The sequence below is a fragment of the Protopterus annectens genome, chromosome 10.part0 (assembly GCF_019279795.1).
Source record: "Protopterus annectens isolate FY-2018-M chromosome 10.part0, PAN1.0, whole genome shotgun sequence".
Lineage (NCBI taxonomy): Eukaryota > Metazoa > Chordata > Ceratodontiformes > Protopteridae > Protopterus > Protopterus annectens.
This window is the reverse complement of record NC_056744.1, coordinates 973,365,095-973,390,623: the sequence shown is the minus strand read 5'-3', so window position 1 is coordinate 973,390,623 and position 25,529 is coordinate 973,365,095. Positions and strand designations below refer to the sequence as shown.

General features: G+C 34.8%; 1 protein-coding gene across 2 annotated transcripts in view; it reads right to left on the bottom strand.

The window, feature by feature from the left end:
* KIAA1614 (KIAA1614 ortholog) overlaps positions 1-25,529 on the bottom strand; it is an 873,679-nt gene that overhangs the window by 832,764 nt on the left and 15,386 nt on the right. The window contains exon 1 of one of the 2 annotated variants that reach the window (XM_044085742.1): positions 10,261-10,341. The exons of the other annotated variant lie outside the window; for it this stretch is intronic. Within the exon in view, the coding sequence (XP_043941677.1) occupies positions 10,261-10,262 (2 nt within the window). The 5' untranslated portion in view covers positions 10,263-10,341. Of the gene's footprint in view, positions 1-10,260; positions 10,342-25,529 lie in introns of those variants that run through there. 2 annotated transcript variants of the gene reach the window in all.

The following is a 25,529-nucleotide window of genomic DNA, read 5'->3' as shown; positions in this document are numbered from 1 at the left end:
CATGCATTCAGAATGGACAAGTTGATTTTGGCCACTAAGTTCCATCACTGCTGAGTCCTTCACAGTCCAGATACACAACTCAAACCCAGGTCACATATGGCACAGTCAGGACTTTATCCATCTGCACCGCATTGCTGACCTGGACTTCTGTTTTGACAGAAAAGCTTTTCCCTTTTATTTTAGTGGTGTCCTGTTTTAGTCCACACTTCTTTGACAGCTAAAACAATCCATATTCATAAATCTGATCAGCAAAACAATCTGGTATGCATAGAACATCGATGTTATGCATGTCAGAGTTTTTAAATAATGTGATCAGCACCAAAATTATTAAAGTGCAAAATGCTGGCCTTAACCTACATTTAGCAGCAGATGTTGCAAGTACAATGCTCTGCACCCAGATATAAGGCAAACCTTATACTTTTCAAAGCAGTGGTAGACATGCAGCTAATAATTTCAGGCTTATCAGACTAACACATGCTATGCAAATGTTTTGAAAAATGTCTGCAATCTTACATTTAAAAGCACATGCAATATTCACATAACATGGACATAAGACAGCAGGAATTCTTAAAGGGCATATCATGTAGAACCTGCTTGGCAGAATTTCATAAGTGCTGTACTGAAGCAGTAGCTCTAAGTGTACTTGATGTAGGTATATGCCTAGATCAGCCTAAAGAGTTTGATCCTGTTATTCATAATTATACAATATCACACTATAGTAAGGTTTCATTTTACAATTGTACTTCATTAAACTGACTGCAAAGTAGCTAAGAAACACTAGCCAGCAAGTTATAATTTTGGGTAGTTATTCCATATTCTGGCAGGGTTAAAGTTACAAAAAAAGAGTTCAGTCTTCAAGGACCCTTACTTGGACTAACATTTTTAGTATAATTTTTTAACTTTCCAGTCCCCAGCAATAAGCAGGCTTAACTAATATGTCCACATGTAGAAAACTGTTTCATCTGTGATTAGCACAAACTACTGTACCACCTCTGGACCTTACCCACACTTCAATTTTTGTAGGTGCTCTTCAGATGGTCTAGCACTTGACCTCTTAAAGCTTAACTCAGATTTCCAAGTCCAGCCTATTCCAGTGGTCTCTACCATTAAAAGATTTGGGTGTCATAATTTCTTAGTAGTCATCCAAGTTTTGCTTACTCTATCAATGTTAAGCTCAGTAAACAAATCAGGACAGACCTGTTATGTTCAGCTGCACTTCTAAAAGATCAGAAATAAATGGTGCCACCATGTCAGTTTTTGCAGATTGTCCTTCTGAAATTACCGTGCAAAGATGTTTTTTATTATGAAAAGCTTTATGGATGAAAAAACATAAAATCTATATGTTCCTGAAAAGTTGAAAATTGCGTGGTAAATTACATCACTTATATTCAGTGCTATTAAAGAAATGCATACAATATTCATCTTCCCTACACAAATGTAAGTCATTCAGGAAACATATTTCACATTCTTACAGTGTTGTTGAAAGACCATACAGAAATGGCATCTTTGAATAAATTACCTTTGTAAATAAAATACCAGCTAATGAGGAACTTGTGCTATACTTAGCACACATAATGTCTTATTATTTTTACACTACATTGCCTTCTCATGTATGCTGTTTTACTTTTCTTATGATTATCAACTGTTGTGTTCATTTGCTTAAAATAGTTTCATTTTATAATTTATATGGTACTGTGATTTATTCCACCAGAATGGATTTTACAAGTCCATGTCATTTCATTGAAAATTCATTTCAATGAAACTCGGATGGTTGAGACAATTTGATTAAAAGTTCATTTAACTGAAAAGTTGATTGACCAAAAAGCCGTTTGAAAGAAAAGTATAGAAGTCTATAGAATGTATCTGATGGTGTAATTTATTATCATAGGAGTTACTAAGGAAGTGAGTCTAGCAGAGTTTGTGAGGAGTGCAACGGCCAGCATCGTGTTGTACATGCAGATTCGCAGATGATTGTGTATTCACTCCAATACTGATTCACTGTGTAGTGTTTTGTTTTTTTCCAAGGTTGTGTGACCATGGATTTAGTACATATAAGTAAGGGTTGTGGTGGACAAAACTCCCTGTAAAAACATTTTTATGGTATATTTGTTGTGAAGAAAGTTTTCATTGCAATGACCCAATTTTATTGTGGTGCTTAAGCATATACAAGCTGTTATTTCTATAAATGTCAATTGCATGCATAGTTCATATGAGTAGAACTAGATTCTATTTTTCTAATACTCCTTATCACTATATATACAGTAAACTCTCAGTTAACTGGAACTCAAGCAACCAGCAAAAAAAAATATTGAAGAAATACAGCACAATTTTCATGTGTTAGAAACATACCTTACATTTTTAGAGTTTTAAAAAAGAAGACAGGAATAAATTTCCTCTCTCCCCAACTTGAGAACAAGTCAAAACAAACAAATAGTATAGGATACAGTATTAGTCAGGCCTATTTTTAATAGTAACTCTCAACCAACCAGAAACTACACTGATCCGGCATCTACCAATCCCCAAGGGTGCCGGTTAACTGTGAGTTTACTGTATATACAAATAAATAACAATATCATATGAACAAGAAGCAAATAGTTGTACTTTCTACAAGTATACATTAATGCATCATATTGCATTTAATAGTGGTACTACTACTAGAAAAGCTTTTATTTATTATATTTAAATCCTAGTGCAGTCATTAACAAATTATAACATTAATTTATTCATTCTTTCTCTCAATATCCACTTTATCTACTTTGCATTTACAAGGCAGCCAGAGTGTACGCCAGCAAGTATTCTGGCAGTGCTGTATTTGTATTACTCAGGTACTATAACAAAAAAAGTGATAGGATCTCTTTATACTGCACTGGCAGCATATGCATATGTTTTAGCTGATTTTTCAAATGGTCTTCAGTACTTGAATGGCTTGATTGTTTTGATAGGGAGAGCTTCTGTCTCCTGCTACAGCTTGATCCAGGGCTTCAGCAGGTTTTCATATATAATCCTATAGACTGACACATGCTTTCAGCACTTCTTGAATAAGGAAGCACTAAAAGGATTAAGAATTATGTGTCCATCTGAACAAGACTTGACTTAAGGATCCCATACACACAAATGTTCTTCTCACACAGATTCTTTATTTCTACTTCTTATATTTAAAATCCTTAGTGCCGAATTATTTCTCATTCATGTTAATTTTCTGGTTCTACATTTTTTGAGTATTACCATTTCTCAGGCAAATGTATACTGAAAAACAACATTTATTTTGCAAGTTTTATCACATATACATTCTTTAGACAGTCCACTTTGTTCACTTTGGCACAGATTGTTTCCTTTAATACAAATGTGAAGGTATCCAAAACTAATATAATCTAATGCAATTATGATATTCCAAATAATAACATAGAAAGAAATAGCTTTAGTTTGACTACTAAGGGAACTCAGTAAATATTTTGCCCTTTCAGTTATAGCAATTACACAGTAGAAATCAGTCTTGCAAAATGAATACAGAGGTAACAACTGCTACACAAATAATAATATTCTTTTTTGCAGCAGGACTCCGTTTCTCTTGCACAATGAAGTAGATAACCCCTTGGGTGCTCAATACAGACAGCAGTTCATTAGAAATCAGATTTACTATTTAACAACTGCCTCAGGGAACGTTATTATTGCCCTATATTAGTAATTATTCTGAAACAACCTATAGTTAATCTTATTATGGAATGGTTAAAGCACATCCCAGGTAGAACTGCTAATTTAGAACCACTTACTTTTGCAATATCAGATATTGCTTTAGCTATTAAAACATAGAAAAGTAAAAGTCAAATTATTTGATCCATAATGGTGAGTTGCTGATTTTTTTTTTCAAATTAACTAGTTCCACATCTCTAAATGCTTACAGTTTTCAACTGACCCCTTCCACAGTCCATACAACTAATATTTCCCTTACAAGAAAAGGTGGCAAATATGAAAAAGACATACATGATTATCACACTGTTTCAGTGCTTAAATACTGATAACAATATTTTTGAAAATGTTAACAGTACACTACTTCCATTTTTAAAATCTTATAATTTCTTCTAGTTTTTGCTCACACAAAACAATGTCATAAGTTATAAAATGATTACAGAGAACATACATTTACTTGGAAGGTAATTTTCCTTAATTTTCATAATATACTGAAATTTGATTCCACCAAAATTTTGATATTGTTAATTAATTATGTATTTTCCAAACACTAATATATCATTTATTTCTTGACACCTACATAGTAATATTTGAAATCTGTATCATAACATTACATTATATAGCCAACTATCTCCTGATTGTAACAAAGCCCTTGTATTACAAATATATTTACAGAGGTCTAAAATATCTTGGGGTTAAAAATAAACTAGATCAAATATGTATTCAATTTATTTTACCATGCTTTCCAAACACTACAGATAAATTATGTAATTGCAGTGGTTCACTACTTATCTATCTATCTATCTATCTATCTATTTATTTATTTATTTATATTTGCCCTCCAGGGTAATGCACCAGTCTCCATGGACCTTTTTCAGGCTCAGCCCGGGAACGGTATCTGCTTAAGTGACTTGCTCAGAGTCACACAGTTAGGCAATGGAGGGTGAGAAAATCGAACCTTGCACCACTGGGCAACATTTGTATGTGTAAATTACTTTGACCAGCATATTGATTTACTTTACTAGATACTTATAAGCATTATAAGTACACTATAGAAAAAATTGTCTCAATTTTAATCATATAAATACTTCTCCTTTATAAGTTTAGTCGATGTGAGTATGATTAACAATCTACCTCCATTAATGCTGTTTGCCCTACAGAATATGGTAATTCTAATTCCTGCTCCTTTTATTGGCTTAATTCTACATACCAGCATTTCAACAAAACTGTAGAGTTTGTCAGGTTACCTTGTATCTCATGAAAATTATCTGTTTTAATTTTAGATGTCAAGGTCTTTCAGTGCCTAGGTCCACCTACCTACATGGGGACAAGACTGTTAGAAAATGGTATACATTATTCTATGAGAATGCTTCCAAATTAATTTTTCATCTAATTCTAAGTGATGGTCTTATGAAACCGAACCAACCAGACTTGAGCACTATTAGTGGTCATGGCTTACAGCTAGGACATAGAGCAACACATCATACAGCAATTGCACAAGTGAAATTCTTGGTTACACTCAGGGTGTTCCACAGGGCCCTGTCCTAGGTCCATACTTGTTTTAGTTTGTATCTTTCAGATAAATCTTTTTGATCTGAGGTGTTCTACAGTCTGTATGCAAATTACTTGAAAATGAGTAAACTGATTACACATTACAGACATGATACGTCTACAAAAGACCTCAAACACCACACCACACACCAACACTTGTTAAAGATGAAAAAAAATCCGTCGTTGTACCATAAAGGGCTGTCCTCCAGGTTAAACACCAAAATCTGTCACCAGGCAACCAGCAATATAATGTCCAAGCACCGAATAATCCAAAAATAGTATTTATTACGACAAAATACACAGAGATCCACAAATAGACACGAAAAAATGAACTGGTGATTGAGCGCGCTTTCGTCTTCACATAGTAACCTTCATCAGAATCACAAACTCAGTAGAAATTGAACACCTTAAATATACAAGCATTGCAAACCATCATTTTTCATCTTTAACACGTCTACAAAAGAACTTGACTAAATTGACCAATTAGGTACAAAAGAATAATATGCTGATAAAAACATAAAAAAAACTAAGCATATGAGATTTGGGAGACATTGATCGAAAGGAGAATATTTAATACAGCACACTGTGATTGAAACTGGACCCACGGTGGTGGTGCTGCGGTAGCGTTGTCGCCTCATAGTAAGATGCTGTCCGGTTCAATTCTCAGCTAGAGCGTCTTCTGAGTGTAGACAAGCGTGAATGGGCGTACCTTCATTGAAGGTTGTGCGTCAGGGCTGGTAACTTGGCACGTAAATAACAACTACCAATCATTAGCGGACCGGAGTTCCACTGTGGCGACCCCTAACCGGGAAAAAGCCAAAAGACACAACGACGACGACACTATGATTGAAACTGTAGATTCATTTAAGGACCTGGGTATATGGGTAGATCCACCTTTGAGTTTTTCTAATCATATCAACCAATTAGTTAACGATAGAATAGAACTGCAGGTTGCATAAAAGATTTATAAAGACTAAGAAATCAGAACTGATGAAATCATTGTTTGTTAGTTACATTAGACCCAAATCTGAGTATGGAATAACAATATAGAAACCTTATAAGAAAGCAACAACATGTAAATTCCAAAGAGTACAGTGAAAATATACCAAGGGCATTTATGGATGTGAAAATTTAAGTTATTATGAAAAGCTAAAATATCTGAACTTGTACAGCATCTCATACAGACATTTAAGAGGAGACCTTATTCAGGTATATAGGGCATTTAGAGTCAGCTACCTTTGCGAATACTTAGGTTTATCAAAAAGTAGTAGAGAATCATCTGACAACCTATGCAGAAAATTATATAGCAATGAGAGGTGTACAAATTGGTTCTCTGAAAGAGTAGCTAATGTGTGGAATAGACTACGAAATTACATTAAAGCAAGCACTAGTTTACATATTTTAAGAACAACCTAACAAGTGTTATAGGAATAACTGTTGTAGTATGTTGGCAAGCTAGAAAGGCATTATTGCCCATGCCTGAAATACTTGTTTGTCTATATGTATTCGATCAGGCTCATGAATGTTGGGAGTGGGGCCATGCTGTTTGTCTTAGTAACAGATTATGGGCAACAAGTATATTTTTTACTCAAAATACTTGTCTGATATGTTAAATGCTGTATGTTATCTCACTATAAAACTTCATCAATAGCTTTCTTTCTTTTTAAAATACTGATGTAATATGTACAGAAACTTTTTTGTGTTGTCAACTAATTACATTTTCAACATTCTTATATCTGTAGATATGATGCTCCTTTTTGTTTTTACATTTCTTTCCTTTTTTGATTAGCATTATTATCTATTTTTGTGAAGTAATATAATTTATGAAATAGTATAAATACAGGGTGTCAAATCTATTGTTTACTACATTGTAAGCCAAAGGAAACATTGCAGTTTTGTATTTTATGATGCGGACCTAAAATGATATACCACGGCTGAGTATTTAACTTTGATTATTAAATGATTACTGTACTAGATGCAGCTAACAATTATTCTGCACAACAAAGACCAAATAGCAGACAAATACACGTAATATCATCATTACCAAAGGACACAAAGTCATACTTAACACAGCAATATATTTAACACAGCAACAACACCATATAAGAATACTGTGATGTCCCCTCTCTGGGCCAGTAATCAAGGAGCCTCAATCCTTACCACTGACACTGGAGAGGGGCATTCACTTGGAGCAAAAATGGATACACTCAGTATTTCCAGATGAAGACCTCTCGGCATCAAGCACAATTTCCCTTAAGACTACACAGGGAACACAGTCAGCCCAAAGTATGGCTTTTTTTATATATGTCTACCTCCAGGGCCCCAATAAGGCTCCCCATTAACACAGCTATAGAGTTAAGTCCTCAGTTGAGTGCCCAAGCCAAGTCCTCCAGCATCCTCTCTGTGAAACCAGTGCTTCGTGTCCCTGCTCCAAGTAGCTTACACACACACACACACACACACACACGCACACACACACACACACACACACACACACACACACACACACACACACACACACACACACACACACACACACACACACACACACACACACACACACACACACACGCGCACACACACACACACACATACACACACAAACATACCTGGGAAAGGCTGGCACAGATTTACCTGCTGTGTCCCCTTCTGTCCAAACTATAAGGTAGTTATCACTGCCACCAGACACTACAAAGCCAGCTACCCAAGTGTCTTGCAAGGGTACCCAGTTATATTGAGTGAAATTAATATTAATACAAATGGTAATGTTGACCAAAGAGCCTGACTTTAGGAGTGGCCACAGTGTCACCAGCAGATATACATAGGTTCATAGGTTGGTACTAGGCTATTGGCCCTAGGGCCTATACAAGCCTAGCCATAACAATTCCCTGGATATTTCTTCCCACACTATTTACGTAGAATCAAAGGTTAAAATATTCTCTAAAGGACCAGCCACAATGAAAACTTTAAATATACTTAATAATAAATAATAAAAGAAGAGGCGATCTGTGCCTGACGTATAAAGCCATGTCCAACCCGGAATTAATGGACATGCTGCACCTCAGAAAATCCAAATCCCATCGAGCTACGTGCTCGAGAGACTTGAACCTCAGCACTGAAATAAATAGGACATGCTGGAGGGACAGATTCATAACCCAGAGGCTCCCTTCACTCTGGAATAAAATCCCAGTCCAGGTTAGGCAGAGTCCCTCATTGACTCTCTTCAAGAGGAATCTTGATGAGTGGATGGGAGATCGTAGGTTTACCCCGGGTATCACTTCTGTGTCACTGTTAGACAGAGGCACAGTATACTAACCTCGAAAAAGGGCATAGCAAAATAAATTTAAAATGGGTGGCGAAAGCCAAACACATTCTGGCTAGGCTTATAAATGCCCTAGGGCAGATAGCCTAGTATGAACCTATAAACCTATGAACCTATGAACATGAAAATATGAAACATCTATTTACAGTAAGCAGAGTTCAATCACAGGAAATATTACAAATAACACAACTGGAAAGATTCACACAGTTACGGAGAAAACAATACTTAACTATTAATGAACCACAATCAAATGACTGAAAACTGAAACGATACCACCAACTGAAGGCCAATACCAAATTAGTAATAAAAGTAATTTAATAAAAAATAAAAGTCAAATACACATAGATCTTCTCTAGCGCCTCTGCCACACTTGCCTTTAACAGAGTATACCAAACTTGATCAACCTAATCTACTTGTATACTGCATCATATACATTTATTTAATTAATCAATTAAATAAAACACTTCACAATAAAAGCCTAAAATGCATACATCACCATTACTTATACAAAACATTTCCATACACATTCCTGGTTAAGCCCTATTGGACTCATTGTATTAAATTTCAAAATCATAAGAGCCTACTTTTTCCTTAAAATATATTTTACTTGCTGTTCATTCATAAACATGTTACTCCTTATATTATCTAACACTGTCACTAGTAGCCCCTCAGGGCTACCATTATGATACTTATTAAAATGTATTGCTATAGGGCTAGTCTGTTTATTATTTTCAATGTCCCTAATATGCTCCTTTATTCTACAAGCAAATTGTCTTTTAGACTCTCCGACATAAAATTTACTACAAGGGCATTTAAATCCATACATAACCCTCTCGGTTCTACAATTAAAGGACCCACTAGTTTGAAAATTAATACCATTAATATTAATAAATTCTTTACTTATATATTTACTAATACTACATTTACCACCAGATAATGTACCCTGTATATCAACTGACTTCACAAACGTAACATTTAGCATATTAAATTTACTATGAACTATAAAATATTTTATACTTCTGCCCCTTCTAAAGGAGAAGCACAATTTTTTACATTCTAAAAATCAACTTCCTTTTTAACTATTCTCCAACTATGTTTAACTTCTTCCAAAATCTTGTCAAATAATATAGAGTAGGTAGAAGTAAAATAAATACCTTCACTATTATCACTTTTATTTTTATTTTTATTAACCCCATAATTATATCCAATTTTACTATTATTTAATACTTTATTTAAACTATCCTGTAAATCTACTTCAGGATAGCCCCTCTCATGAAATTTATTAAAACTCTCATACAATTCCCTTTTCCTATTACCTAAATCATTACATAATCTCTTAACTCTAACAAACTCAGTATATGGTATAGATTTAATAGTATGGGGGGGTGGTGACTGTCACCATGTAGAATACCATTTGCTTCTTTAAATTTTCTATGTATGCTAGTAATAATATAAGCACCAACTTGTCCCTTCAAAACTACATCTAAATAATGTACCTCTGTCCCCCTTTGTAAACCATCAAATTTTACCCCTACATTATTTTTCTGTATTTCATCTATAAATTCATAAATATAGTCTTGTCCTCCCTTACAAATAAATATTAGATCATCAATGTAACGAAAATATTTATGAACATATTTCATGAAAAACTGATTAGTATATATATACAAATTCTCAAAATGATCCATAAATATACTTACATAACTCGGAGCAAAAAGTGCCCGCATCACTGTTCCCTGAGTCTGCTTATAAAGACACCCATTAAATTCGAATATGTTATTCTGCAAACACATCATAATTAAATCAGTAACATATTCAGTAACTGGATTTTCACCTAAATAATGTTTTATTGCCTGTATACCATCAAAATGTCTTATAATGGTGTACAAGCTTACAACATCCAGTACAAGAAAATACATATCTTTTTCCCATTTTATGTTACCAATTTTATCCAAGAATTCAAACATATCCTTCACATAAGATGGCAATTTTTTAACTGTCGGTAACAAAAATTCATGTGGAAAACATGCTAAATTATGTAAAAAACTGCCACTTGCCAAAACTATAGGTCATCCAGGTGGGTCTGTCATACTTTCGTGAATCTTAGGAAGACAGCAAAATATGGCATTCTAGAATTTTTAATGATAAATTTCTCTTGTACATCCTTCTGTGAGAAATAATGTAATCTATGCCCTTTATTTATCAAGTCATTGTAATCTTTTTGGGCTTTTACATATTCTGCCATATTAATTTTTTTATATACTTGTTCATCATTTAAATGTGTGTAACACATAGTTAGATATTGTGTATAGCTTAAAATAACTAACTTACCCCCCTTATCTGCAGGTTTGAATATTAATTCCGCCTTTCGACTTAATTTATTTAGACATTCCCATTCTTTCCTATCCATGTTATATCTCATATTCTTTTTAGGCTTCAAAAATACATGAAATTCTTTTTCTATATTATACCCAAGTGACATATTAAAATGTCTAATGCTTTCATTTCTTTGCGGAGGCATAAAGTCACTTTTTACCTTTATACCATCAGTATTTAATTTACAATAAGCATTTTCATCTTCGTTAGAATGACAAGAATAAAAACTGTCTTCAGTACTAATCGAAACATCACTCACATCTTCATATATAGCATTTTCAGTTACATCAGTTCTAAAATAATCTAACAAATTTAATTTCCGACTAAAACAAAAAACATCACCATTTAATTCATGCAATCTAGGTAGGACATTCGGTACAAACTTCAGACCCCTTTCAAGAACACTCACATCACAATCCGATAGTTCATATCCAGATAAATTAACCACATACTTACAATTGGTAGATACTACATTAAACAATTCAGTCCCATTTCCCCCATTTAAATGTTCGTTGATATGTATTTTGTTCCTTATAATGTCCATGTCCATTCCAACTTCGTTTGCAACCTGTCTGGGCTCCTCAAAAAGTATTCAAATAATTGCTGTTCCCTGCTTGAGGCAAACCTGGAAAATCTTCAGCATCCGTTTCACCTTCTGTAAAAGATGTACCACTTTCCCCTGATGTAAACGCATGGCCTCCCTTATTCACATTATGCTTCTTCTGTTCAAATTGAACATGTTGCCTCTTAGCCTTAGGATTTGTCGCCACTAGAAACGCACGCTTGTTTTCATAATCACGTAGATCACGAAACAATTTGTTTTTCTTTCTATCAATCAATTCCTGTTCAAAAACCAGCAATTGTTCATTAGTTTTTACAAGGAATTGTTGCAATTCATCATGAGATATTTTGTTAGTAATGTCTTTACATATATTTTTAATTTCTTCTCTTAGTTTTTGTTTCTTAAGCATATTTCTTTCCACCAAGATGTGAACCCAATCTAGGCTACATCTATGAGCAGCTGCAATCCACCTGTCATGAAATTGCTTTTCTTCCGCCATTGTTAGATCAAACGGAGTGGAAGGGTTTTTAACAGTTCGAAGTCCCCGTGGGGTAATTTCAAGTTCCTCATATCGCTGCAAACTTTGTAAATTCAGGAACACTGAAGTCTCTTTAAATAACAATTTTTCGACTTTTACATACATATCACAAACTTCTGGAATGACTGTAGTTTCCGTTTTTTTTGCCAATTTTAGAAAACGGATTTTGTTGCCATATTTTCCTCTCCTGTTCCCATTTACTTAAAACTGTGGTGATAACTTCTGCAGAGCTACCACTTTCATTTCTACCTTGTAGCAATGATGCAGTAGCCGAGCCATTCGCTCCATTTGTAGCTACCAGAAAATTGTCCATGGATTTTTGTGTAGTATCCATAGAAGTATCACGAAACACCCTTGGAAGTCCCAGAAAGGAATCACTGGCCATAAATCTTGATGAACCACAATCAAATAACTGAAAACTGAAACGATAACACCAACTGAAGGCCAATACCAAAGTAGTAATAAAAGGAATTTAATAAAAAATAAAAGTCAAATACACATAGATCTTCTCTAGAGCCTCGGCCACACTTGCCTTTAACAGAGTATACCAAACCTGATCAACCTAATCTACTTATATACTGCATCATATACATTTATTTAATTAATCAATTAAATAAAACACTTCACAATAAAAGCCTAAAATGCATACATCACCATTACTTATACAAAATTTTTCCATACACATTCCTGGTTAAGCCCTATTGGGCTCATTGTATTAAATTTCAAAATCATAAGAGCTTCCTTTTTCCTTAAAATATATATTACTTGCTGTTCGTTCATAAACATGTTACTCCTTATATTATCTAACACTGTCACTAGTAGCCCCTCAGGGCTACCATTATGATACTTATTAAAATGTATAGCTATAGGGCTAGTCTGTTTATTATTTTTAATGTCCCTAATATGCTCCTTTATTCTACAAGCAAATTGTCTTTTAGACTCTCCGACATAAAATTTACTACAAGGGCATTTAAATCCATATATAACCCTCTCAGTTCTACAATTAAAGGACCCACTAGTTTGAAAATTAATACCATTAATATTAATAAATTCTTTACTTATATATTTACAAATACTACATTTACCACAGGCTAATGTACCCTGTATTTCAACTGATTTCACAAATGTAACATTTGGCATATTAAATTTGCTATGAACTATAAAATCTTTTATACTTCTGCCCCTTCTAAAGGAGAAACACAATTTTTTACATTCTAAAAAATCAACTTCCCTTTTATCTATTCTCCAACTATGTTTAACTTCTTCCAAAATCTTGTCAGATAATATAGAGTAGGTAGAAGTAAAATAAATACCTTCACTATTATCACTTTTATTTTTATTAACCCCATAATTATATCCAATTTTACTATTATTTAATACTTTATTTAAACTATTATGTAAATCTACTTCAGGATAGCCCCTCTCATGAAATTTATTAAAACTCTCATACAATTCCTTTTTCCTATTACCTAAATCATTACATAATCTCTTAACTCTAACAAACTCAGTATATGGTATAGATTTAATAGTATGAGGGGGTGACTGTCACCATGTAGAATACCATTTGCTTCTTTAAATTTTCTATGTATGCTAGTAGTAATATAAGCACCAACTTGTCCCTTCAAAACTACATCTAAATAAAGTACCTCTGTCCCCCTTTGTAAACCATCAAATTTTACCCCTACATTATTTTTCTGTATTTCATCTATAAATTCATAAATATAGTCTAGTCCTCCCTTACAAATATTAAATCATCAATGTAACGAAAATATTTATGAACATATTTCATGAAAAACTGATTAGTATATATATGCAAATTCTCAAAATGGCCCATAAATATATTATTATAAATTATAAATATATTTGCATAACTCAGAGCAAAAGTTGCCCCCATCACTGTTCCCTGAGTCTGCTTATAAAGAAAATAATAAAAGAACATGAAAATATGAAATATCTATTTACAGTAAACAGAGTTTCAATCACAGGAAATATTACAAATAACACAGATGGAAAGATTCACACAGTTACGGGGAAAACAATACTTAACTATTCTCACTATATTTTCCTGAATGATCAAGAGAATTACCGTTCCTGCTTACTTAATAGAGCAAGGCAAGATGAAAGAGGGGAGGGATTGTTCTGTGTCAGGTTCTAAGAAACAGACTGCCCTGAGACTTCTGTCTCACCTAATATTATTTCTGTACAGAATGACATCACATACATCTGGTCATCTGGCATCTGATTCCCATGCAATCCCGACATTGCTAGAAACTGCCAGAATTTAGCACCTACATGTCAATAATACAAATATAAGAGCATTGCTCAGATCTGGTGCAGCTTCTGGAAGTCATAAAATAATTACAAACTTCTACTCCACCTACAGAGACTATCAAACCATGCTTCTTACAGACATTTCATGTCTGCCTTCATTCAAAACTGTGAAATAGCATCTTTATGGCCTAGGCCCAGTAATTTAATTTCTTGCTGTTTTTCAAAGTTAGCTGGAGATGAGCTTAACCTCTTTTCTTCCGTTATCCTCTGTTAACACACACACACACACACACACACACACACACATATATATATATATATATATATATATATATATATATATATATATATATATATAGCTCAGTTACAATACAGTCAGGACCTACTGAGTTGGTACACTTTTAAAACAAGCAACTTTACAAATCCATTTTCAACAATAGCATCTTTACAAATCAGTTTGATATGCAAATAACATATAATTCTTTACTAAATTCCAGCTAGCTGTGCTGGCATATGCTACACATCCACTGCCCTACTTCTCCTTGCATAGCTGGCAATACCTCACATTGTCACAAATACATACAGTTGAAGGTAAGAACCCTCCACCTGTATAGAATTAGTAGTCTAGGTGCCAGAGAGTTAACCAAGGGATAGTATGGAGTGACTCATGGTCAGCTACCATTCCACTGCAGATGGAAAGAATACTTCACCAATGCAGCAGACTCAATTAATACCAGAGGAATCTGCAAGGCAGGTGTTACCTCTAGATGGCTGGGGCCAATGTTTGTTGAATGCCATGTATATGTATATGAACCTATAAAATCTTTGCATGCCCATTGCCAAAAGGGAGTGGGGATGTTAATTGTGCAGATTACTGAACACATTGCAGGTAACAGAAATGTTGCTAATGGCAGGTTGTTGAATTTTCCTTGGTTGAAAGTGAAAATGATTCAACTGGACAGCTCATCAAATCCTGAAATGTAAAAACTGGCAGAGAATTTTTAAGTGAAGAATTGCTGTGAGGTGTTGTAACTACAGTTCTGGGGTGAAAACAGAGCTACTACAGTTAGACTAATGTTACTGTTTTGTTCTAAATGTTACTAATGAAGATAAGGTTGCTGCAATGGTGGATTTTTCCATTCCCCCAAAATGCAACAACCCCAGAGATGATAAAATTCAGAAGAGTATGGTATCATTTCTGCAGTTTCTGGTGAGACGCATTTGTGTTGGGTATTGTGGCTCTGAAATTATTATACACATTTGATGAGCAGAATGGTGGATTATCCATTCATTGCTTGTATTTTCAATGGATTTGATTCACTGATGTTAGGTTTGGTACTGCTACATTCATTAAACATTTTTAAACACCCACAGAGGTTCAATTAGAAATGCAAATAAAAATGAACCTATCCCTGCAGCGTGTTGGTCCTGAAGAATCCCTCTGTCCAGCTCTTGTCAATAGGGAGATGGGAGTGAATGGGTGGCAGTTGGGCCTAGAAACCCTGAGATCTCATTACTGATCTTGGACATTGTGGGCCTGTATCCACATTCTTACTGTTAAGTCAAACATATTTAGAGCAGGAGTACAGCTCATCAAGAGCATTAAGTGACTTATCTCCCCTTGATCATGGTTTTCAAATGGAGAATATCAAGGTCCACACAAGTTCTGGAGACTATCCTGCACTGGGAATGTGAGGGTTGCTTCCTTGCTGTTTTTAGTTGATGATCATGATGATGATGATGATGATAATGTTCTCTTAGCCACAAATGACTGGAATCTCCATAATGCAAGAGAGCATTTCACTGCTGAGTGTGAAGTGTATAGGATGAAAATCAGACCTCAAAACAGATGTCAAAGCTTTTTCAAAGAAAAAAGTAGATGGCTCCCTGTTGGTGATCAGGGAGCAGGTACCTCAGGTGAAGAGTTTAAATGTCTGAGCTGCTTGTTCATGACTGAAAGTACAGTGGATCAGTACACTGACAAGTAAATGGGTACAGCAACAGCAGCACTGAAGGCGAAAATGAGAAAAATATCCCATCAGTCTATGCACCTCATTCATTACCTATGGTCATGAGCTTTGGATAGTGACAGAAAGTATGAGATCATACAAACAAGTGGCAGAAATGAGGTTCCTTCACAAGGCAGTTGAGCTTATTCTCCACAATAATATGAAGAGCTTGGTAATCAGGAATATATTCAAGTGCAGTCGCTGCTCCTCCAAGTAGAGAGGAGTAAGTTAAGGTGACCAGGTATCCTAGTAAGGATGCCTCAAGTTACCTCCCACAGCAGGTACACCAGGCCAAGTTCACCAGGAGGAGGACCTGGGGAAGGCCCAGCATGTATTGGGTGGATTACATTCCTCACCTGCCTGAAAATGCCTAGAAGATCCCACAAGATGAGATGAACTGGGCACTGTTGTTATGGACAGTAAAGTCTGCTCTAACCCTTCTCAGCTTATTTCCACAGAGATGCTCACCTGGGATGGATGGATACATGGATGCTTATTTCTGTAAGCCATCTACAAGACATGCCACTGCAAACTAAATTTTATATCCAGTTCTAAATCCATGCTGTACTTGAATGTTTGGTCCACATGTATTTATATGCACCAGTAACTAGTCATGTACTTACTATCATTTCCAAAACTGAAAACATTCTCTAGAATAGGTAGTAACAAATTAGGTTTTTTTTGCAACTATCCTCAGCACTTCCAGCCATTAACATAAGATAACTGGACTTTCAGCATGATGTCTTGTAGCTAGCAGTTCCTTTATTTAGTTCTGTACCTCAAGACCATGTCTATGGTAAAATTCAGCAATATAACAGGACCAGTATCAATAAGATTAGGGGTTAAAGCAGCCACATGGTTCTCAAGAAACAAACAAAAAAAATAAGGAAAAAGATGATAGTGAATGGAAAACCACAATTACACTCCAAAAAATGGGGAAAAACTTGTTAAGCACCTTTATCAAGACCCAAGCATAACCCTCTACAGCTTATTGTAGCGTCTTCCAGTGACTGCATGACATCATTGTACATCACTCAGCAGAAGGAAAGGCACCAGTTTAGCATGAAAACTGCAGACATGGAGAAGAAAACAGGCAAGATATGTAGTGAGATTACAAATTTTTGAGCATTAAGTGAAATCCAACAGCTAAAATCTGCTCTCCAGTCAGTCAGCAGTAGTGCAGTCCTTTATGGAAAACACGTCTGGAATTAAAATAAAATTTACTGCACTAGGATCCAAACAAGAGGAACTCCAAGAAAAAGTTACAGAAATGGATGACAAGTCTAGGACACAGAACCTTTCTTTCACAGGCATACAGGTAAAGGCAGAGCAAGAAATACTTGACTCTTATGATGGAGATCCTACATAAATGGACTGGGATGCAACTGCAAAAGGTATTGCTTGAAAGGGCACTTACAAGTTTATATGCCTCGTAACCCGCAACAAGAAAACAGCCCATACCCTTTCTTGTTAAATGCCAACCTACCAACTAAAAGAATATATTCTGTCAAAGCTGGGGCACATTGGTAGGCTGGTGAATCTGGGAGAAAACCGAATGTTCATAAATAATGATTGTTATCTGTCTACAAGAAGAAAAATAAATCAGTTTGTATGGAAGATATGCTAAAATTCAAACTATAGTCGAAGGGACCATTGAAGCGCTTAGCCCAAATTCTCAGTTGCCCTCAAGCACTGTATAGTTAAGTGAGCTGCTCAAGGTCACAGAATAGGCAAATGAGGGAATCAAACTCTGTACTACGTGAACTACAGCACACAGCCTTAATCCTCTGCACCAACCATGCCTCTCAATTTTTAGAGCAAGAAATCTAGGCAAAGTTATAAATAATTGGGAGATAAAGGCCCCAAAATAGGGACAATTTTTAAATATTTCTCTTACAAACTTAAAAAAGTTGATAGAATAACAACATTAGCATGACATTTCTGAAGGGTATGAAGTCTGAATTGCAAAATGTCTGACATTATTTTCTGAATTCAGTCCTCAGTGATTTGCCACTGACTTGCCAAAAAAACACAATTCTATAAAAACAGACCAAAAAATATGAGTCAGAAATCTATACAGTTAAAAGTTGTGGCACCAATTGCCAGACAAAATTTTAAACCTGCTACAGTGAAAGCCCATGCAAATGATCTCTTAAGGATATACCACTGTTTCAGTTATACGACTTCTGAATGCCCATTTATTTTTATATTTTTTAAGTATTCATATGTACATTCAGACCAATAAAGCCAACCCCCACTAGCTGTGGACATGTATAGTTTGGCCTTTGTTTTTTTTGGCCTTATCAGTGCAGCACAAGTACATTGTTTAATATTTTCTGTTTGGATGGTATGAAACATAGTTGGAAGTTAATACTGCTGTTAGTGTGATAGGACAGTATTGGGGAAGGGATATGATTCAGAAGTAATGCAAAAAACAAAGATTAAATTCAGCAAATTGCCTACTAGTGTAAGTCAATGAAAACCCCTCTCAATTTTTAAAAGGAGAATGGAACAAAAATAAAAAGAAACTCTTTCAATGATAAAAAAACAAAATATGGCAAAGTTAACAAGAATCATGGATTTCCATTGCTACAGGAAGATGAAGATGTGTGAGAAATGTAAGACATGTTTCAAGGATCATAAACTGAGAAAAGGCAGGGGATTTTCTAATGTACTACTTTGCTGCATTTGGGGTGTTATTTAGTAAGGTTTTACATTAAAATAATGTTAAAAGTGTAAAAGGTGAGTTTTCTCTTACTGTAAAACTGAGAATCTTAGGGGGATAGCTGTAACCAGAATGTTAATGTGGGGGTGGAACTGGTGGGAATAGCAAACAGTCTGATTTGTCAGACATCTGGGATTCCTAAAAAAAATTTAAAAATGAACAAGCACAGGAATCTTCACAAACACTGTAGAAATACAATTTCACCACCAAGTAAAAGAAGAAGCCAGTGTATACCTTTTCAATCTTTGACTAAAATCATGAATCTCTGGTATAAGCACAACACAGCACAGATAAAAACTTCTAATCTGTGCAGTGTTGTGCTTATACTGGAAATCCGTGATTTTATTCAAAGATTGAAAAGGTATACACTGGTTTCTTCTTTTACTTGGTGGTGAAAGCACAGGAATCTGTCTAGTTCCAGTCTCACCAATGCAAGTCTTGAGGGAAAAATAAAAAAAAACAGAAAAACTAGTAGTCTTAAAACTTTGTTGATGAGCTCAGTCACAATAATTTCCAAAATTCATGAAACCCAGGTAGTGCTCCAAAGCAACAAGCCTTTATTCGTCACAGACAAGCGATCCTCAGTAACAATAATCAGAAATACTAGGATTTCTCAACCATCACAAAAATGCTCAGCTTTTTTTATTAAGTGCTAAGGCTGTCTACACTGTGAATGACATAGATGGCCAACTGTCAGTACTGGGGGAACAGAATGCTTCAGTTAAGGCGACCTTCAGTATTTTCCCAGCAGTCCTTGATACAGTCATAAAGCAAAGCTTAAAAAGAAATTGGACAAGAGAGATTTAGTTGCTGCATGTGTACACCAAGCAGAAAAAGACTAACACAATATTAATTTTCTTTTCTTTTCACTATAAATATTTATATTGTTTGATGGAAAATTGATAAGCTATTAAAAGGGCTTGGGACATTGCCATAATGATAAAACTTGGGAATAAGTGACATTGCATGGCAAGACACTGTTACATCTATTATAAATGAGTGAAGTAAAGCATATGTGCAGCTCTTGGGAAAGCCATGAAGTACAGCAAAACAAGTATTCTAAGGAAAAAGTGAGTCTGCAATGTAAAAAGGACTGACAAATCTGAAATGCCTTTGACGTTTTCTTACCATTTGAAAACCTTTTCTTAAAGCTGTGATATCTGGAGTAATTATAAAGAATTTAGATGTTTATATGTGTTTGTGATGTGATTAAATATGCTCCAGTTTATAATTAAAAAAAAATGTGCTGGTTATTAACTCATTACAGCTGGCCGTTGCCTTCAGGTGTTTCTGCAGTTACATCCTACTAACACCTCTAGGTGTGAAAATATTGTTTGTTCATATTTGCATTAATAATTCCAAAACCATGCTACATACACAGTATTAAAAGATTTCATCTTAAAACTTATACAATGGCAAACACAACTGTATTGAAATATGACCTTTGCGAAGTTCAGGTAAAGAGATATTAATTGTTAAAAATATAAATCCAAGTAAAACAGCAAAGAGGTAACCAAGGCACTGCAGCAATTCCAGCATAAACAATATGTATAAGAAAGAACGATATATTCCGTGTTAGTAAAACAAATACTGTTTTTTAATAGATACACAGGGTAAGCGCTTTCACATAAGCTTCATCAGACCATTAAGAGTTGAAAAAAACATTTCCTGTCCTTATATAAACATCACTGGTCTCAAACTCATCTAGCAATTACATATTTAAAGTGATATTCAACCCTATTCACATAAAAGTATAAAAATCTTACAAACATTAAGCATTAAGCTTTTTTTTACATTCAGGCTTCGTGGCTTATATGTCATATATCATAAAAAACTAAACATGTGATAGTTCTAGATACATGGAGAGTTCAATAGTGGAAGGTTACTGCCAATATTTAAAGCATGCATGTTAATGTAATGATGAACGAAGTTGGAGATATACGAATTTAATATGTTTCGTTTTTTATGATATATGACATTGTACATTCTTAGAATACCGATATATTCAGTACACAATAGACGTCTTAAAGATAATGGTAGGTGACATAAGCATAGATATTACATTACCAGCTATTGTAAATTTACCGCTTGCATAAAGCGATTAATCAAGCATCTTTATTAAGTAAAGAGGGATACCAGGGGTTTAGAAATAGTGTAAGCCACGAAGCCTGAATGTAAGAAAAAAGCTTAATGCTTAATGTTTGTTGCTTGAATTCACTGAGAAAGAGTGCGGTCATCCCCGTTAGATAGATGTACATCTTAAGTAACTGTTTTTAGTTGTTTTTAATATGTTGAAATATAAGTATAATATAATGCATAAGTTATTTAATAAATTTTGGATAGTTTAGTATTGAAATGTAGATAGTTTTTATGTAGCTGCATATATATTGTCATTTGAATGTTTGAGTACAATGAATTGTTTTTAAGAATTCCCTCTACATTATATGTATTATAACATGTCTTTATAAACTGACACAATGAAACAGTTTTAAAAATATGGGGACGTGAATAATACATAGAATCAGTCCACATGACTCTGCTTCGTATTAAGAAAGCAAAAGGTATTATAAATGCACGATGGTTTATTTAAATAAAGTTATGTAGGATTTTTATACTTTTATGTGAATAGGGTTGAATATCACTTTAAATATGTAATTGTTAGATGAGTTTGAGACCAGTGATGTTTATATAAGGACAGGATTTTTTTTTTTCAAATCTTAACGGTCTGATGAAGCTTATGTGAAAGCGCTTACCCTGTGTATCTATTAAAAAACGGTATTTGTTTTACTAACATGGAATATATTGTTCTTTCTTATACGTATTGTTTATGCTGGAATTGCTGCAGAGCCTTGGTTACTTCTTTCGCCGTTTTACTTGGATTTATATTTTTCACATTGCTTACAAGTCAAGAGGTATTCATTCCTTTGGGAGCTTCTTCTACCTTAGATATTAATTGTTGTTCATATACTATTTATTTATATTGTCATAAATTTCATATTCTCCCAAATATCTCAACAACCATGTAGCATAGACATAACTGCTTAGCCTTGTATGAATGCTTTCATCCTGATGAACGTAATGTTACAGACGTTATGTGTGTAACTTCAGTGGATGCTGAAATTTTATAAGTTGTTTACAAAATATTGCAAACTTAGTAATTACTGTGTTTACTGTGACTTATAAAATCCAGTTTAAGACTTAGACCCTAAAGAATACTACCACTGTAAAAATAGTTTGTGCTACAGAATTTGCCATTTACACTTCTTTAGTAAAATCTATGGTTCAAGAGATATGAACATTTGTTTGAAATGTAAGGATATCATTTGATTCTATCAAAAAGCGTAGTCTCAGCCCATTGAAAGTTACAGTGCAAACACCAGAGTTCTATTGGAGGGAATGAGTTAAAATGCTATCATAATTTATTACAGAACTTACTTAAAATTGTTCTGTGAGAGATGTTTTAGTTGAAAATACAGTTGTAATGCCCTAGTTTATTATTATTATTTTTAAATATATTTTAAGTAGGTATGTTGGAAATTCAGGACATGTTTAAAATCCAAATTGTTTGAAAAAGAAAGTGATCTGTCATTATATCAATTTGTAGAAATCATAAATAAGGAGAAAACTGGTCTTGGGTGGGGGTAGGGATAATGCAAATATTTATGATAATTTTCAGACTCAGTAGGTAATGTGTACTTACTGTTCCTCATTTGGCATGAAGGGAATGTCTATGCAGAGTGAAAGAGGTTGCCCATTAACAGTAATAGCTCTTGCTTTGGGAATATTACATGTACATAACATGGCATTGAAAACTACCTTACCAAAGCCCAACTTATCCACAATCCAAAGAAAACTCAGCTTATGATTATAACCAGTTCTAACAAAAACACTGATAACTGTCAATTCACTATCTACTCCACAAATGCTACTCCAATTACTCCAGTGGCACAGGCTAAGCTATTGGGAATAACCATAGACTCCCACCTAAAATCTGATAGTCATCTCAACTTAACTATTAAAAAAGTACATGCCAAACTGGGATCACTCTACCATATCAAACCATTTTTACCAACAACACAAGATCAGCCATTGCTTGCTCCCAACTTCTATCTACCCTACTCTATGCATCTCCCATTCTGACTAATCTCAACAAAACTGAACTAAGCAAAATGGAAGCCTGCTATAACAGAATTGCCCGCTTTGCTGCAAATTGCTCATATAGAACTCATCACTGTACTGCTTTGAGACAGCTCCACTGGCTTGAAATGTCCAACCTCCTAACTTGCAATCAGCTCTGCCTCTGTCATTCTATCTATTACCTCCCCAATAAGTGTCCTGCCCTCAAAAACCTAGTACAACATCACTCAGCCAAAAGGTCTCTTAGATCATCAAGCAAATTACTACTAGAAGTCACCAACAGCTACAATAGCTTTGGAGATGCACTATATAGTAGTTCAGTGGCTAAAAAAATGAAACTGTCCCCACTAGCATTTAAAACACATCATCCAAAGCCTCCTTTAAAGACCTCATCAGGCAACATCTCAAGCAAAGTTGGCAGTGCCATGATTGCTTCCCACGCTAGTGAAAGTGGATAAGGTATACATACTAGAGTACTTGATAATAGTTTTCTTTCTTACTCACAAACACTGGCTAATCTACAATGTATGTACTGTACCTGTGTACTATGATTGTATTCTACCTATGTTCCAAATTTCAGCTGTACACCACAAATCTGTTAATTACCTTTATTTTTAAATTAACATTTTTTTATTTGTTCTCTCCACTGTAACTGTTGATGTGCCGCATACCACTGTAAAAACATGTCTTTTGTAATTTGTGTGTATACTGATCATGTCTAACTAAATGTATCTGTAATTTTTCTTTGTGGAGCTTTTCTCTCCAGCCCTCTGTTGAAAAAGGGCCTTTACAGCTCAGTCAGACACCCCCGGTTAACAAATGTAAAATAAAATAAATAAAATAAAATAAGTACAAACTGAACATAGTTATCAGGGCCGATCTTAGACCAGTTTGACCTATTTGTCCCAGTAGGGACCCACTCCATACCTCTCAACCTCTTAAAGCAAGAAATCTGAGCAAAGCCATAAAAAATGAGGGGACAAAGGCCTAAAAATAGGGACACTTTTAGATATTGCTGTTACAAACTTAGAAAGTGGAGAGAATAAAAGGTTTTGCATTAGCATGAATCTTCTGATGGGTATGAAGTCTGAAACTCAAATGTCTGACATTATTTTCTGAATTCAGTCTAGCCAATGATTTGCCAGAAAACAAAAATTTTATGAGGCGCAGACAAAATATATAAGGGAAAAATCTAGACATTCTGCAAAAATCTGGCCAGTTGAGAGGTATGGCCTGCTCCCACAGGGGGGCCCACACTGGGCTATGGCAGGATCATTATTTTATGTGGTCCAAAAGACTTGCCCAAGAATCACTACAGCAAAGTGCAATCCATTTACCTACCTGTAGTCTTGCTTCTGCTTTAGATACAAAATCTCATCAGAGGAGCAGACTACATTTCCTATCATTCATTGCATATGTGGCTAATACAGTATTGCTAATATGGCAGTTTTGTAGCATGTGTGTGACTCACAGTGTTAGCTACTCATTCTCAAACAGCAGATGTAAGCAGTTGCTTTTGCCAAGTACACGTCAACAGAGTTTCAACCCGAAGATGCAGTTGGATTAAATATCAGGTTTTGCGAATCACTACAGTTAATGTTACAGACGATAGTAAGATAATGTTTACGATGAAAACTAAGACTGGCACTGTGTGTTAGAAAATGTCCATGTTCTTTTTTGACCCTTATCTCCCACAACCATCAAGCCATACCTCTCAACTATCCAGATTTTTGTCTCATATTTTCAGTCTGTTCCTCATAAAATTTTGTTGTTCTGGCTGATCTTTGGCAAATCAGTGAGGATTGAAGTCAGAAAATGTTGACAGACACTTCAGTTTCAGACTTCATACTCCTCAGAAAATTCATGCTAATGCAAAACCTGTTATTCTATCAACTTTCTATATTTGTAAGAGCAATATTTTAAAATTGCCCCTATTTTGGACCCATTAATTATGACTTTGTCCCAATTTCTTGGTCTAAGAGGTTGAGAGGTATGATCATCCCTATCCTTACTCATACAATTTTCCAGACTTCCTGGCATCCCAGTACATTGGGCATGGAGATGAGAGGTGGGTAGTGTGAGGAGTCAGAAGATGTTACCAGGTTTCATGTTTCAGTTTAACTTACTTCAGAGTAATGTGGTTTGATTAGTGTTGTGTTTTAAAAAATATGTAAGATAATAAATAAGGATATTATTTTTAATATACAGCAACAGCCTGCATTCCTGATACCTAAATTGAAATAATCTAAAGTCAGGAGGCCAGAGGGTAGAATGGCTTTGGGGTGGGGGTGAGATAGTATGTGGTGTGGTCAGCTGAGGGCCACCTCCAAAATGATCTAAATTGTGCCCCA